The sequence below is a fragment of the Dryobates pubescens genome, chromosome Z, assembly GCF_014839835.1.
Source record: "Dryobates pubescens isolate bDryPub1 chromosome Z, bDryPub1.pri, whole genome shotgun sequence".
Lineage (NCBI taxonomy): Eukaryota > Metazoa > Chordata > Aves > Piciformes > Picidae > Dryobates > Dryobates pubescens.
This window is the reverse complement of record NC_071657.1, coordinates 132945110-132961581: the sequence shown is the minus strand read 5'-3', so window position 1 is coordinate 132961581 and position 16472 is coordinate 132945110. Positions and strand designations below refer to the sequence as shown.

The window sequence follows — 16472 nt, the reverse complement described above, 5'->3', positions numbered from 1 at the left end:
TGGGTTAGGTTGGAAGGGACCTGAAAGATCATCCAGTTCCAACCCCCAGCCATGGGCAGGGACACCTCACGCTAGCCCAGGTTGCTCAAGGCCTCATCCAGCCTGGCCTTAAGCACCTCCAGGGAGGGAGCATCCACAACCTCTCTGGACAACCACTTCTAATGTCTCACCACCCTCACTGGAAATAGCTTCTTCCTAATCTCCAGTCTAAATCTGCCCTTCTTAAGCTCAAAGCCATCGCCTCTCATCCGATCACTACAATCCCTTGTCAAATGTCCCTTTCCAGCTTTCTTGTACCCCCTGCAGGTACTTGAATGGAACAGAATAGAACAGAACAGAACAGGTTGGAAGAGACCTTCAAGATCATTGCATCCAACCCACCATCCAGCACCACCTAATAAACTAAACCATGGCACCAAGGCAACTCTAAGGTCTCCCTGGAGCCTCCTCTTCCCCAGGCTGAACAACCCCAACTCTCTCAGGCAGTCCCTATAGGGGAGGTTCTGCAGCCCTCTGATAATCTCCATGGCCTCCTCTGGGCCCACTCCAGCAGCCTCATGTCCCTCTTATGCTGGGGGCACCAGAACTGGAGGCAGTTCTTCAGGTAGGGTCTCAGCAGAGCAGAGGGGCAGAATCCCCTCCCTGTGCTGCTGCTCTCCCTGCTTTGGCTGCAGCCCAGCACAGAGCTGCCTGCTGGGCTGCCAGCGAGTACTGCTGGCTCATGGATAGTTTGTCACCACCTGAGAACTCCTCCTCCTCTGGACTGCTCTGGAGCCACTCCTCACCCAGCCTGGATTTGTGCTTGAGATTGCACTGACCCTGGTGCAGCACCTTGCATTTGGCCTTTAATCAACACAGCACATTACAAAAAGTTTAAAACCAGACCCAAAAATAAACAACCCTGGAGCCCTACAGGTACCACCTTAAAAAGGATTAAGCCAGATCTTGGCCCTTGCTTGTCAAAGGGCAAGAATTATGCAGCACAGCTCCAAATCCATAATAATCCAGTCTAGTCATGAGGTCTGTGGTGACAGGTTGGACTCGATGATCTTTGAGGTCTCTTCCAACCTTGGTGATACTGTGATAATTTAGAGCACAGCTTTTATACCAGCTAGAAATACTACTAGCATTTAAATAAGCCACTAATTACTTCCCCTCCCCTCCCCCATTTTAAGCATTCAATTAGTTTCAATTAAAAAAGGGACAGTTAGAAACATTTTAATCTCTCCTCCCTTCATTTTTTTTCCCTTCTAGGAATGAGAGGGCAGAGTCCTCTTCCCACCACCAGCCCTCAAGATTTCCTAGAACAGTGCTGCTGGCTGGCTCCATGGCTCTTCAGGTATCAGCTGAGCAATGAAAACCCTGAGATTGCCCTTTGGCAGCGCTGAAGACATCCACTCTTGACTCTTAGGCGGCCTGCAGCTTCCTTTTCCTCAACCCTGTGGCATGTAAAACTACCTCTCTCTTTCCCCTCCCAGGTCCTACCCTATCAGATGGCCAAAGCAAAGGAGGCAAATGAGGTTTGTGTTCCTCAGCTTCACCCCAAGCTCATGACTCCAGCGTGCTGGTGAGGAATTAGAACATGAGGCAATTGAGCTCCTAACAGTCACCGTGACTAATGGGGTAATAGAGACCCAGGACAATTTCCTTCACCTCTTTTATGATACCATCACAAAATAAAGCCAGCCCTGGCTGAGGAATGCAAAGTCCTTGGTGGACTTGCCTCCACCAACCCACGCAAGCGTGCATGCCGTGGTCTAATTGAAGCTGTGCCTACTTTAGCATGGATGAGAACCTTCCCCTGGGAAGCTCTAGGCACCAGTGAAATGAAATCCCATTTACCTGCAACCTGCTTTGATCAGCAGGGCAGAAATAAACACATCAGCAGCCCAGCTCTCCCGAGTTGAATGAGATACAGCACAGCTCCTCCACTGGAGCCTCATGGGTGGCTCTCCACTCTTAACGTCTGACACTGCCCATCGCACTCAGCTAAACGAGTTTATCAGACTTGGTGTGGCCTCCCAAACACCCTCCTGGGTGGAAAAGGAGTCCCCAGGCTTGCCTCTGCCAGGCTCCATGCACTTGAGGAACTCAGCTTTCAGCACAACTGTTTGCTGACAGGTACTGAACCCAGCACCTTGCCTCCTCTGTGTGTGACACCCAGCTGGGAAGCAGGGGCACAAAGCGAGCAACTTTCGCAAGTCCCCAGCTCAACAGAACAGAAGAATCACAGAACCACAGAGTATCTCTGCTTGCAAGAGACCTCCCAGATCATCCAGCCCAACCCTTGACCCAGCACTAAACTATGTCCCTAACTGTCAGGTCTACATGCTGCTTGAATACCCCCAGGAAGGGTGACTCCACCACTGCCCTGGGTATTTCCTAGCATCCAGCCTGAAACCTCCCCTGGTGCAGCTTGGAACCATTCCCAGTAGTCCTGGTCCTTGCCATAAAGAAGAGGCTGCCCCCTCCTCTCTCCAACCTCCCTCCAGGTAGTTGTAGAGAGCAATGAGGTCTCCCCTCAGCCTCCTCTTCTCCAGACTGAACAACCCCAGCTCCCTCAGCTGCTCCTCGTAGCCCATGTGCTCCAGGCCCTTCTCCAGCCTCACTGTCCTTCTCTGGACACACTCCAGCCCCTCAATGTCCTTCCTGTAGTGAGGGGCCCAGAACTGCAAACAAGACAGCAAGACAAGGACATGACAAGCAAGGTTCCACCTCACAGCCAGCTGAGGTGGAGGCCAGAGCAGTAGTCCTTGCCTAGGAGAGGCAGAAAAGCAGGAGGGTTTAACAGCCTGAGCCTAGCTACTGTTTGATGAGCAAGGGCTCTGCCTTTCCCTGCTGGCAGATCCTGCAGCGTCAACAGCTGTACCTGGCTACAACTCAGTGCCACGAGGCTGTTGAAGTGAAGAACAGCAACACACATCTTCATGTGCCAAATCTACTCTGTCAGCCTTGGCAGTGCTTTACACAGGAGGTAAGACACAGACCACAGCAGATGCAAGAAGCAGTTGCATTGAGGGAGGGGCAATGACAGCTCTGCCCGCAGCAGCAGACAGCATTACTGTGCCCTGCACTCTCAACTTCTGCCTAGCTCTTGCTCTCCTGGCATTTACTCTAAGAGAAGATGACCAAGATGCAGCCACAGACCAGCTGCTTCAACAGTTGCCTCCACAAACAACTGCAGCTTACAAACACATTGGCAGTTACCTGGAAATGTCAAGCTACTGGGCCCACGAGGGACAACAGCTCTCAGCTGTGAAATACAACAGGCTGGAACAGGAACACACATGTTAGGAGAGAATCAGAGAAGGGTCTGGGGTGGAAGGCACATCCAAAGGTCATCTGGTCCAATCTCCCTGCAGTCAGCAGGGGCATCCTCCACTACAGCAAGTTCCTCGCAGCCTTGTTGAGCCTCACCTTGAATGCCTCCAGGGATGGGGCCTGAATCACCTCCCCCTGGGCAACCTGTTCCAGTGTTCCACCACCCTCATGCTAAAGAACTTGTTCCTAACATCCAATCTAAAGCTGCTCTTCTCTCATTTCAAACCATTGCCCCTTGTCCTGTGCAGGCCTTTGCAAACAGCCCCTCTGCAGCCTTCTTGCAGCCCCCTTCAGCTACTGGCAGGCTGCTCTTAGGTCTGCCTGGAGCCTTCTCTTCTCCAGGCTGAACAACCCCAGCTCTCTCAGCCTGTCCTCATAGCAGAGCTGCTCCAGCCCCATGATCATTTTCATGGCCCTCCTCTGGCCCTGCTCCATCAGGTCCATGCCCTTCCTGAATTGAGGGCTCCAGAGCTGGGCACAGCACTGCAGGTGAGGTCTCACCAGAGCCAAGTGGCAGAATCCCCCCATTTAAATTCACTTAGTCCACTCCTTTCCAGTGTCACAGCCAAACTGTCCAGTGCCATCTCTTAAATCCACTTTTCAAAGGCAGCATTTTAGTGAACCACAGCACATTTCAGGGCAGATGTTGGCTTGCAGAACTGGAGATTTCTGATGCTGCCAGGCTCCATTGCACTGGCAGTGCAGCACATCTCATCTTGCCATGTTTCAAGGAAGACCTAGAACTGCTGGAGAGAATCCAATGGAGAGCCACGAGGATGATTAGGGGACTTGAGCATCTCCCCTGTGAAGAGAGACTGAGAGCCCTGGGGCTGTTTAGTCTGGAGAAGGCTGAGAGGGGACCTGATCAATCTGTACAAATATCTGAGGGGTGGGTGTCCAGTGGAGGGGGCCAAGCTCTTTTGGGTGGTGCACACTAATAAGGAACAACAGGCTCAAACTTGAACACAGAAGGTTTCAGCTCACCATGAGGAGAAACTTCTTTGCAGTGAGGGTGACAGAGCACTGGAACAGGCTGCCCAGAGAGGTTGTGGAGTCTCCTTCTCTGCAGACTTTCCAAACCCACCTGGATGCATTCCTGTGCAGACTACCCTAAGTGATCCTGTTCTGGCAGGGGGGTTGGACCTGATGATTTCTGGAGGTCCCCTCCAACTTCTAATGAACTGTGATGTTCTCGTTTGCCATGGCTGTCAGAGCCAACCCATTTCTCCCCCCTTTTACTCTCAGATGCCCATTTCCCTACCTTTGATGTCACCACTATTACACACTCAGCAGGTAAAAATGATGCTGCCTACAGAATGAAGGAAAAATGGCTCTGGAATGTCTAAGAACACCCACTGGGAAACTCAGTGCCCCCTGACTTTTCTGTAGATACAGCTACAGTTTTAGACTTTTATGGCCCTGAGCCTCCCTTGTGACTGGTCAGAGCACACCACACTGACATAATTGGCATGCCTGGCCTTGCTCTTCCAGGATAAGGCACATTTCATTGCTCCAGCACATGGCCAAATTGCTCATCTTCCTTTCTTGGCACCCCTCTGAGAGGACACAGCTCCGTTTACTCATTGTGCAAGGGCAGGATGATAAGATGGGCTGCAAGGGCAACATCAGAGGAAGGCACAGGACTCAGACCCAGATGAGCAGAGTTGGCTTGAGGGCACCCTCAGCAAGTTCACCAAGCTGTGTGGTGTGGCTGACACTCTGGAGGCAAGGGATCCATCCAGAGGGACCTTGACAGGCTGGAGAGGTGAGCCCATGATAACCTCATGAGGTTCAGTAAGTCCCAAGGCAAGGTCCTGCATCTGGGTCAGGACAATCCCAAGCACTGGGCAGGGACTGGCTTGAGAGCAGCCCTGAAGAAAAGGACTTGAGGCTGCTGGTGGATGAGAAGCTCAACATGAGCCAGCAGTGTGCCCTTGCAGCCCAGAAAGCAAATCCCATCCTGAGCTGCATCAAGAGAAGCAGAGCCAGCAGAGCAAGGGAGGCGATTCTCCCTCTCTACTCCACTCTGGTGAGACCCCACCTGGAGAACTATGTCCAGTTCTGGAGCCCCTAGTACAGGAAGGATCTGGAGGTGCTGGAATGTGTCTAGAGAAGGGTCATGAGGATGATCAGAGGGCTGGAGCTGCTCTGCTATGGAGACAGACTGAAAGAGTTGGGGCTGCTCAGTCTAGAGAAGAGAAGGATCCAAGATGACCTAATTGTGGTCTTCCAGTATCTGAAGGGGGCTACAAGAAAGCTGGGGAGGGACCTTTTAGGGTGTCAGGGAGTGATAGGATTAGCAGGAATGGATCCAAGCTAGAGGAGGGGAGATTCAGATTGGATGTTAGGAAGAAGTTCTTCCCCATGAGGGTGGGGAGACACTGGCACAGGTTGCTCAGGGAGGTGATGGAAGCCTCATCCCTGGAGGGTTTTAAGGCCAGGCTGGATGTGGCTGTGAGCAGCCTGATCTAGTGTGAGGTGTCCCTGCCCATGGCAGGGGGATTGTAACTGAATGATCCTTGAGGTCCCTTCCATCCCTGACAATTCTGTGATGCTGTGACTCTGTTCCTACAGAAACACCTTTGAGCTTCCCCCTCAGTCCCCCTCATATGCACTGAAAACACCTCCTCTTCTCTGTGGGGCCCAAGGATGAGATAGAGAGCAACAGGGCAATAACCCATTCTTCAACACACAGCCTGATGGTGTGAAGACATTCCTGGGCAACTTGAGGGATGAAGGCACCTCTCTCAATCACTTGTGCATTCAGGAGAACATGCTGGAGACAGAATTTGCTACAAAAAATAGAGCTAGTGCCACTTTACTTTGCTTGCTCCCCACAACAACCTCTCTCTGCACCTGGTGTGTCAGAGTGTAGAGACTTGGCAAGATATGTCCTGTGCTGCAGCCTTCTCAGTACTACTTGCACCATCCATCCTGAGCTTCCTCTTGCCTACAGTTAAGAGCAGCTCTGAAGGAAGAGACTTGGGGGTGTTGGTTGCTGAGAAGCTCCCCAAGAGCCAGCAGTGCCCTCATGCAGTCCAGAAGGCAGCTGTGTGCAGGGCTGCAGCCAGAGGAGTGTGGCCAGCAGGGCAGGAGAGGGGATTCTGCTCTGCTGAGACCCCACCTCCAATGTGCCCAGCACAAGGACACGGAGCTGTGAAAGAGTCCAGAGGGGGCCACAAAGATGATCCAAGGGCTGGAGCACCCCTGCTATGAGGACAGCCTGAGGTAGCTGGGGTTGTTCAGCCTTGAGAAGACTCTGGGGGGACCTTAGAGCTGCCTTCAAGTACCTGAAGGGATCCTACAAGAAGGCTGCAGAGGGACTTTACATCAGGGTGTCTAGAGACAGGACAAGGGGGAATGGTTTGAAGCTGAGAGAGAGCAGGGTTAGACTGGATCTTAGGAAGAAGTTCTTGAGTATGAGGTTGGTGAGACTCCAGAATAGGCTGCCCAGGGAGGCTGTGGTTGCTTCCTCCCTGCAGGTGTTGAAGGCCAGGCTGGATGAGGCCTTGAGCAGTAGAGTCTAGTTGAGAGGCATCCCTGCCCATGTTTGGGAGGTTGGAGATGATCTCTGTGGTCCCTTCCAATCTAAGCCATTGTAGAATTCAATGATACTACCTGCACCATCCACCCTGAGCCTCTTCTTGCCTATAGCTGAGATAAGGTTTCCCAGGAGAAAAAAAAAACCAGCTTTCTGGGGAGGGGTAGAGATGGGAGTGAGAAGTGTGTCACTCTAAACTCACCCACAAGGTCCATCAGATATGCTGTACTCAGACTTAAGCCTGAAATACCTCCAGTTAGTCACAGGAAAAGACAGTTGAGGAGAAGCAACAAACAATGGAAAGAGTTATTTGAGCCATCCACAAGACCAACAGTTAAGACTGAAACTTCACCATGCTAAATACTGTGCAGTGAGACACCAGCCCTGTCCTGCAGGGCTGGCAGTGCTCTTGGAACACCTCCTACAAAGCCAGTGGCAGAGGGGTAATGGATACACACTGCACCTTCTCAGCTTCACTGCTGCTCATCTGACAGTCCTCACCTGCAATGTAACAGATAGAGATCTCAGAGCACTTTGGAAAGGAGAGCCACCCAAATGCTGCAGCTAGATAACATTTCACAGGTCTAGAGTTAACCTGGGGTTGTGGAAAACACATAGCAAAATTTCTTCACCTAAACAGAAGCTCAGCCTGAATCCACTGCAGAAGGACAAGAGCCACTAAAAGCACAGCTTCAGCAGGAGAGCTTTACTAGACATTGGTGTGGGTACAGCAGCCTTCCTTTGCCTTTGCCTGGCACCTCCTCACAGGACAGAAAACTGCTGCAAAGACATAAGGGCCCAGGCATGATTTCTGCTACTCAAAGAACGGGCACTGCTGATCATTACACCTGCAGCCTGGGCTGCAGCAAAAGCAGCATGGCCAGAGAGGGAGAGAGGATTCTGCCACTTGAATCCACTCACCTGCAGTGCTGCTGTGGAGCCCTCAGCACAGGAAGGACATGGACCTGATGGAGAAGGGCCAGAGAAGGGCCATGAAAAAGATCAGGGGGCTGGAGCAGCTTTGCTGTGAGGAAAGGCTGAGGGAGCTGGGGGTGTTCAGCCTGGAGAAGAGAAGGCTCTAGGGACACCTAAGAGCAGCTTTCCAGTAGCTGAAGGGGGCTCCAAGAAGGCTGCAGAGGGACTGTTTGCAAAGGCCTGAAGTGACAGAATGAGGGACAATGGTTTGCAATGAGAGAAGAGCAGATTGAGATTGGATGTGAGGAACAAGTTCTTTAGCATGAGAGTGGTGGAACACTGCAACAGGTTGAGGTCCCATCCCTGGAAATACCTAAGGTCAGGCTGGAGAAGCCTTGAAGCAAGTTGATCTAGTGGAGGATGTCCCTGCTGACTGCAGGGGGGTTGGGCTAAATGACTTTTGGAGGTCCCTTCCACACCAAACCGTCCTGACTCTATAAATGCTTGTGAGTACAAAGCATACATGCCAGTAAGTTTATGCATGCTTATTGCTTGTAGCTGCCCAGCAACACAGTGGGCAAAGCACCTTCTTCTTGCAACCTCCCCTCCCAGCAGTGGCGTCTGTGTTAGTTGAACACTGATCTGGGCATCTATTTCTATTCTGAAGTGAATTTGGAAGGCAAATTGCAGCCACCTTGTGGCAGCTGGGACTAGCAATCATGTCTGACAGAGTAAAGGTCTGCTTCTCACCCAGCCTTGCGCCACCCATCCTCTGATTATCTCAGGGCTGCTGAAATCCAAACAAATCGTGTCCTGACATGATCAGGATCATAATCCTCTGCTCTAGAGGGGTGTATTTTAGATCCATAAACTCTGCTGCTGAATTCATCGATAAAGCAGCAGCTGCTCCTCACCTCTCCACCTCCAGTCACACCCTGTGCAAGGCTGGATCTGCCCACAGATGGCACATGCAGGGGATCAATGACCTTGCAGGCCCCACTGGGCACCACCTAGGCCTGACCCAGGCATGATCAGCAGCAGGAACTCCAGTGCTGAATGCACCCTGAGCTGGAGGTTTTTAAAGCCAGGTTGCATGTGGCTCTGGGCAACCTGATCTAGTGTGAGGTGTCCCTGCCCATGACAGGGGGTTTAGAACTAGATGATCCTTCCAACCCTAACAATTCTGTGATTCTCTGGGCCAGTGGATCTCACACACTGAGCACCAGCATGCAGTTGGGTGTTGCATCTAGGCAAGCAAGAGGTAGGTTGGTGTCTGAAGGTCACGCACTCCTACATTATCTCCTGCAAATAGGATATGTTCTCAGGAAGCTAATTTATGGCCAGCTCTGCTTTAATGCTGTATTCTGTGAGTGACTGACCTGATCTGAGGCCAGCTGGGTCACTAGATCCAATCCAAGTGGAGCAGCAGGAGCTTGCAGTCAAGGCTGGATGACAACAGGATTGTTCCTTCAGCAGCAGCCCATGGTTCTGGGGACTTAACCATCGCATGAAGCCATACTCTAAGCAGCAAAAGCAACTCTCTGAAAGCCCTGCCTGCAGAGTCACCACAGCCAGGCACACTCAGCTGCTGCTCTAAACCTCACCAGTCACCCTGTGACTGCAGCTCCAGGACTGCCTCTCTTCCTAGAACCCAGAGGTTAGCACCAGTACCAGCTGTGAGATTGTGGTACAATAACCCATCATCCTCCTGAAATGTGCCATCCTGGCACAGCAACAGGCTCTGTAACCTGGCATGAAAATCTGCAGGGAGATGTTGTGGTTAGGAACCAGGCTGGACAGATTGAGATAAGAAATTAGTGAGGGTAATCAGCTGTTGGAATAATTTACCTGGGGAACCAGTGCAGTCTATCACCTGGTATCTTGAAATCAAGACTGGGTACTTTTCTAATAGAATTTTGGATATGATGCAGTGATAACCAGCTGGGAATGTAAATACCTGCCAGAGGTCACAATAAGGTGTCTGTCCCCAAGTGCCTGGTACTATGAACATCAGCTCTGTGAGAAGAGGGAAACGACCCCACTCTGTACAGCCCAAGAGCCAAAACAAGAGAGCACAACCACACACTTGCACTGAGTTCACTTCCAAGCACTTCACTGAAAGATACAACAGGAGCTCAGCAAGGAGCTGCAAAGGAATTACAAACCTTAGGCAGACATGACTACTGAAATAGGGCAGCAGTGGTTAAATTCAGATACACAGTAGCCGAGCAGCCAACATCCAAGGTACCAAGTGACAGAAAGTAGTAACTCAGAATCAAATATTCATGGAGGGGAGGGGGAAATGTGATTCTAATTCTGAATTTGAAATCCCTTGCAGGCTGCCTGATAATTTTTTGCCTGGAATAGTGAATCTGGCTCTCAATACAAATCCATGTACTAAAATCACCCCTTTGTAACCAGACTCCAAAGAACAGTACATAGAGTAAATAAATAAATAGATAGATGGATAAATAGATAGATGGGTGGATGAATAAATAAATAGATAAAGATAGATAGATAGACCAAACTCTAGAAAGATTCTTTACTTCTAGAAGCCACTTGAAACAAGAAAACTGTAAGAAAGGATAAGACTCAACAGAACAAGAGCAAAACCATTTATCTCAGCTTAACAGGATGCAAGGAACGCTCTTACCAGCAAAACCCATCAGGATGCACACCAAGGGTTCCCAAAGGAAGCATTTGAGTCCCACTGTTTCAGAGAGCAGGAACAGGGGGCTTCAGCAAGGGCACCAAACTCAAGCCTAGTCACCACCAGCAATGACACCACCTAGCCCCCCTGACAGATCTGTCAGGAACACACAGAGCAAATGCTATCCTCAAGCTCCAGCTGGCAAAATGAGCTTCTGCATGGAAGCCACATGAGCTGTCCAAGTATTCACAGCAACTGAAAATTCAGAAGAATTGGGATTTGGCACAACTTCCCGATGTTGTTTGAAGTTGTACATACATTTTACACACAACTATGGATGCCTCCTCCTCATCCAACTCCATGGCAGGTCTGAAATCTGAGTCACACACACACACACACACACTCCCGTGCAACCCTTTAACAGGACTCTGCCTTTATCCATGCCACCTCCAACAAGCCACCTCGGTTATGAGAAACTCCAAAACACCAAACAATCAGGTCACAAAGCTTTGCAACACGTTACAGATGTGGCTTGGCCAGAGAGGAAGGGGCACCGACACGGAGAAACCAACACCGGCCACAACCAGCAGCTCCTTGGCAAAGTCTGCAACAAGGCAACACAGATGAGCTGAGCTCAGATCCCCTCCCCTACCAGATTTGATCCAGGTCTTATCCGACCTCTGAGGATAAACGAAGCACCAAGCACAAGGATAACGCAGGTGGCTGAGGGGAGGACGGGTCAGGCCAAAGCCACGAAAGTTCAAAAGACCCCCACCCACCCCCGGCAGGTTGGTTGGGGTGCTGAGGTTGCCGTGAGAGCCGCTGGTGGGGCTGCGGGAAGGAGATGGGAAGCGAGAGGCGGGCAAGTATCTCGCCTTTCGTTCCCCTGCCTTCCCTCCGTGACAGGCCATAAAAGTCACAAGGCGCCAGCCCAGCAGGGCAAGGAGGAAAACAAGCCGGTGTCCAGAGTTCAAGCACAGCCCTGGGACTCCCGGGCCCCGGCCCCGGCCGGCGCTGGAAGCCCAGCGAACACCGTGGGATCATCTCGCTGCTGCGTGGGAGGCACCATTGCTGCGGGAAGAGGCTCCGGCTGCTGGCAGCTGAGCCTGGGACCGGGCCTGTGCTCCGGGCCCTACCTGCCGCCAGCAGCAGGAGGCTCAGCGGGGGAGGGCTGCCGGGCGCTGCCGGCGGGGCGCGGAGCCTCGCCGTCCCGCACAGGCCGCCGCCAAGGCTGCGGCCACCCCGGGGCCGGCGGAGCGGCGCCCCCCGTCGCCGCCCCCTCTGGAAGCGGCGGCCCGCCGGGGCTGACGCCGCGCCCCCCTCCCCCCCGGCGGCTCGGAGTGCCGCGGGTGGCCCTCCCCGCGGACCCACACCTGTGCGCCGCGGGCCCGGCCCGCCGAGGAGCGCAGCAGGCCCACCGCCCGCCTCGGGAGGGGCGAGGGCTCCCTTCCCGGAGATCCCTCCTCCCCGTCCCCCTCGGGTCCTAAAATGGTGGAGCTCTCCCTGCCGTTCACCCCTCCGCCCCGCGCCCGGTGCCCGCCCGCTGTCCCAGCCGCGGGGGACGGCAGCCGCCCCTCCGGCCCGGCCCGGCCCGGGCTGAGCGGGGCTCCGGCGCCAGGCCCGCGCCTCACCCCGCCTCTCCCGGGAGCACGGCAACGCCGCTCCCGCCGGGCCGCGCCGCCCTCGCCGGCCGCCCTTACCTGCGCCGCTCTCACATCGCCGAACTCGGCTCCGGCTCTAGCCACCCCAGACGCCGCTCCTCCCGCGGCTTCCCCCCAGGCTCGGCAGCCGGCCCCCGTCTCCCCGCCGGCCCCGGGGCCGCAGGTATGTCATGAGTGCCGAGGCTCGCAGGTGAGCCGGGCACACCTACAGGAAGGCAGGCGGGCCGCCCTGATTGACGTGCGGGGCGCAGCGCGGCCGCCGGCGGGCCGCGCTCCGACGGCGCGGGGCAGGGCAGGGCGCAGACGCCGCCGCCGCCGCCGCCGAAGGGCCAACGCGGGACGCGCCGGCTCCTGTCCCCGGCTCCTGTCCCCGGCCGGGCGCACGCAGCCCGCCGTGCCCCCTTGTTTGTCCGTCCGCCCGAGCGTGAGGTATTTTGGTTTCGTTTATGCCTTTAATTTTGCTTTTAATTGCCGAGGGTTTAAGGAAAAGCGGCGAGTGCCGGGGTGGGCTGGGCGGGGGGAGCCGTCCTGGCTGCCTGTGGCGGGACTTGGCCTCTCCAGCAGAAGACCTCGGAGGTGCCGAGATGACACACCCGAGACGTTCAGGTAAATGTAAATGACTTAAACACCTGAATTCAGAAGAAATAGAGCCGAAAAAAAATCCCACGGGTAGTATTAAGAATCTGAATCTGTAGCAACCACTCTCAGGCAACACACAGGCAAACATCCCAGGAGGGGGCTGGACACTTGGTGCCATGGTTTAGCAGCCATGAGGTGTTGGGTGACAGGTTGGACTTAATGATCCTTGAGGTCTTTTCCAACCTTATTGATTCTATGATCCCGAGGAGCCCTACCTGCAGCAGAGCTTTCCCTGGTTGCTGTGCTCAGCTTTGGACTGAAAGGGGACAGCAGCATCAGTTCCCAGTAAAATTCTGTCACTGGAGGTCCCTTCCAACCCCTAACAGTCTGTGGTTCTGTGAGAGGTGCAAGATAGTCCGCAGAGAAACTTCCCACATGCAGCGGAGTGGAACAGAGCTCGGCAGAGGAAAGGCATAAATAAAGGAGAAGAGAAAAGGAGAGGATGTCTGGGTACCAGGCAACACTGTTTGGGAGTAGCAGGGCAAAGGGATCATACAAGAAGGGGCAAATTCAGAAATTTTAGGGGGTTCATTTAATAGCAGAGTAGGTTGGTTGCTTCTCCAATTTCCCTTCCCCCCTCCCCCCCTTCCTTCCCAGTTTCACAATTTGCAGTGTAAGTGTCTGGATTTGCTAAAGGAAGCACATAAATCCTGTACACTTTACCACAGGAGGGATAGTTGCTCACAAAGAATGTGAGATGAGCAAAGGATTATGCTAGAGAAGAAAGCTTTACCTACATCCTGTTTCCAGTCTCCTCAAACTGCTATCCAGTGCCATTTATTAGATAAATCTTTATTTTCCTACTTGTTTCTTGGGTCTTGCAGGTGGCTTTATCCTCCAGGATGTGCTCCAAAGAGTTCAGCAAAAGAGAAGGGGGAGCTTGCCCCAACCACCAGAGAAATCCTGTGCCCCATACCCAGGCAATCCTCAACCTTCTCTGCTGTGTCTGACTTGTGCAGGGTTTCCCAGGCAGGATAACTCCTTCTGGAAGCAGCACACTGAAAGCACTACCCAGCCAGCAACAAAATTGTACTCATGCTTGCTACTGCTTTCTGATTCAATTAGTGCTTTCATTTATTTGTGTGGATGAATTATGGGCTCAGAGTGGCTTAGCTTCTGCAGTTGAGATTCCTATTCCACATCACTGCATTTCCAGTCAGCTGAGAGGAAAGGGATGCTTCAAATTCCCACAAGCCAGGAGACTGGGGAAATCAGCTCTGCTTCATGTCTCTCTTGGGCTGGTGCTCAGACCTCTGGGGCATTACATAAATAGGCGATGCCTCTTCCTACCACATTGTATGAGTTCCTAGCAGCTGGCAGTGGGCTGGAATTGGGCATCCTGACTGGAAAACGTCATCCAGAAAAGGACAATTCATTGTCCAGCAAGGGTTTAACCTTTACTGATCTCCTTGGCACCTCCAGCCGGTGCAGGGGCAGGTTTTGTGCTTGCTTTGGTGAATCATATCCGGAGGCACCTCGCTTTCCCTGCCCCTTGCACAGAAAGTTTGAGTGCCTAACTTTGCTGTAGGCATCAGACAGGGCTGAAGAAGGGCCCAATAGTCATCATGTGCAGGTATCCCAATATATATACACATCCTTTCATGGGCCAACCTCTCCTTCTCTAACTTAGTGGGAAGTGGGCTCCTAATTTCTGTATGCTAAATTAATGCAGGGCCATTCAGGTACTTCTGCCAGTGGCATGGGGGAAAGGTGAATGGAGAATAGGTCTGCCAGGAAGTTTTAAACACAAGGGCAAGACTTCAGGCTGGCAGCCAGAGGTAAAGGCACAGGGGCAAGGGCTTGTCTGGAGAGGCCCTGCCTGTCAGCTGTGTAAGGTGGCAAAAGCTACTGTCTGTTTTCATAGAATCAGACAATCAATGAAGTTGGAAGCCCATAACCCAACTACCATGACTACTCAACCATCTCCTCAAGCACCACATCTACAGCTTCTTGAACACCTCTAGGGATGGCGACTCTCCCACCTCCCTGGGCAGCCTCTTCCAACCCCTTACCACTCTCTCAGTAAAGAAGTTTTTCCTAATGTCCAGTCTAAACCTCCTCTGGCACAACTTAAACCCATTTCCCCTCCTCTTATTGCTGGTTAGGTGGGAGAAGAGACCATCACCAGTCCCTCTCCATTCTCCTTATCATGTTCAGCAAAGGTGGGAGGATGACATTTGGAAGCCTTCCTCTGTGCTCATAATAGCAGCATTTTGCCCCAACTCCTTCCTACCCATCCCTGCTCACTTGGAAACCACCATGCTAGGAAGATGCTTCTTGCTAGCTGAGGTCCTCATGTGGTCATGTCCATCTCAACAACCCTCATTATCACTATAGGCTGGGGGAGGAGGTAACAGAAAGCAGCCCTGAGGAAAAGGACTTGGGGGTTCTGGTGGAGGAGAAGCTGGACAGGAGCCAGCAGTGTGAGCTTGCAGCCCAGAAGGCCAGTGGCAGCCTGGGCTGCATCAAAAGCAGCATGGCCAGAGATGGAGAGAGGGGATTCTGCCACTTTGCTCTGGTGAGACCTCACCTGCAGTGTTATGTCTAGTTCTGGAGCCCACAACACAGGAAGGACATGGACCTGATGGAGCAGGGCCAGAGGAGGGCCACAAAAATGATCAAGGGGCTGGAGAACCTCTGTTACAAGGACAGGCTGAGGGAGCTGGGGTTGTTCAGCCTGGAGAAGAGAAGGCTCCAGGCAGACCTAAGAGCAGCCTGCTAGTAGATGAAGGGGGCTCCAAGAAGGCTGCAGAGGGACTGTTTGCAAAGGCCTGCAGTGACAGGATGAGGGACAATGGTTTGAAATGAGAGAAGAGCAGATTTAGATTGGATGTTAGGAACAAGTTCCTTAACATGAGGGTGGTGGAACACTGCAACAGGTTTCCCAGGGGGGTAGTTGAGGCTCCATCCCTGGAGATCTTCAAGGTGAGGCTGGACAAGGCTCTGAGCAACCTGCTGTAGTTGAGGATGCCCCTGCTGACTGCAGGGAGGGTTGGACTGGATGTCCTTCAGAAGTCACTACCAACCTGGGTGATTCTGTGATTCTATGATCTGAGTGTTGGTGCTTGTGGTTTAGCTCAGCAGTAATGACTCAGAGCAGCCCTTCACTTTCCTTCCTTTTGTTGGCTACACACAAAATCCATTCCAGAAACCAATTAATGTCCCATGCACCAATCAAGATGATTCCTTGTTAATTAATTGCACACAAAAGGAAGTATTTGGAGACTCTTCAATGGCTGTACCATCAAGCTGAGTGCTATTCTGAGTGTATGGACCCTTGGCCCAGGAAATGGCCCTGACTCTCAGCCATTCCCTGTGCCTAGGGTCCATACATTCAGCATTCTCCCTGAGACTTGGGTGCAGGGTTTGGGGAGGTTGTTTTGGCTTTCTCTTTGGTGGATATAGTCACACAGCATAGTGGAACTTTTCATCATCTTAGTTTTTGGCAGAGGAGGACAAAACAAAGCTGAAATTGGTCTTGTTCCACAGTCAGTGTCTTTCCCTGAGATCCATCCTGGATCTCCCAAGTCTCCCATCTGTAATCACCTAGTGCCACCTGTTGGGAAGCTGTTCCTGATGCTGTCTCACATCTGTGGTCAGGTGTGGTGACATTAGCACAAATACCATGGTGTCATACACATGTCCCTATACCTCTGTGAAGCCTCTACAGTGTCACACCAGCAGCTTCAAACAATTGTAGAATGGCTCAGATTGAAAAGGACCTCAGGGATCATCTCCTCCAACC

The 16472-nt window shown here is 52.6% G+C and overlaps 1 protein-coding gene across 1 annotated transcript in view; it reads right to left on the bottom strand.

Annotated features, from left to right (window-relative positions):
* The window catches only part of ARHGEF5 (Rho guanine nucleotide exchange factor 5), a gene marked incomplete at its 5' end in the record, with an annotated part of 51334 nt that extends 39078 nt beyond the window's left edge, over nucleotides 1-12256 (bottom strand). Inside the window, one exon of the mRNA XM_054177868.1 lies at nucleotides 12128-12256. Within this exon, the coding sequence (XP_054033843.1) occupies nucleotides 12128-12256 (129 nt within the window). The remainder of the gene's footprint in view (nucleotides 1-12127) is intronic.
* Between the last annotated feature and the right edge of the window lie 4216 nt (nucleotides 12257-16472).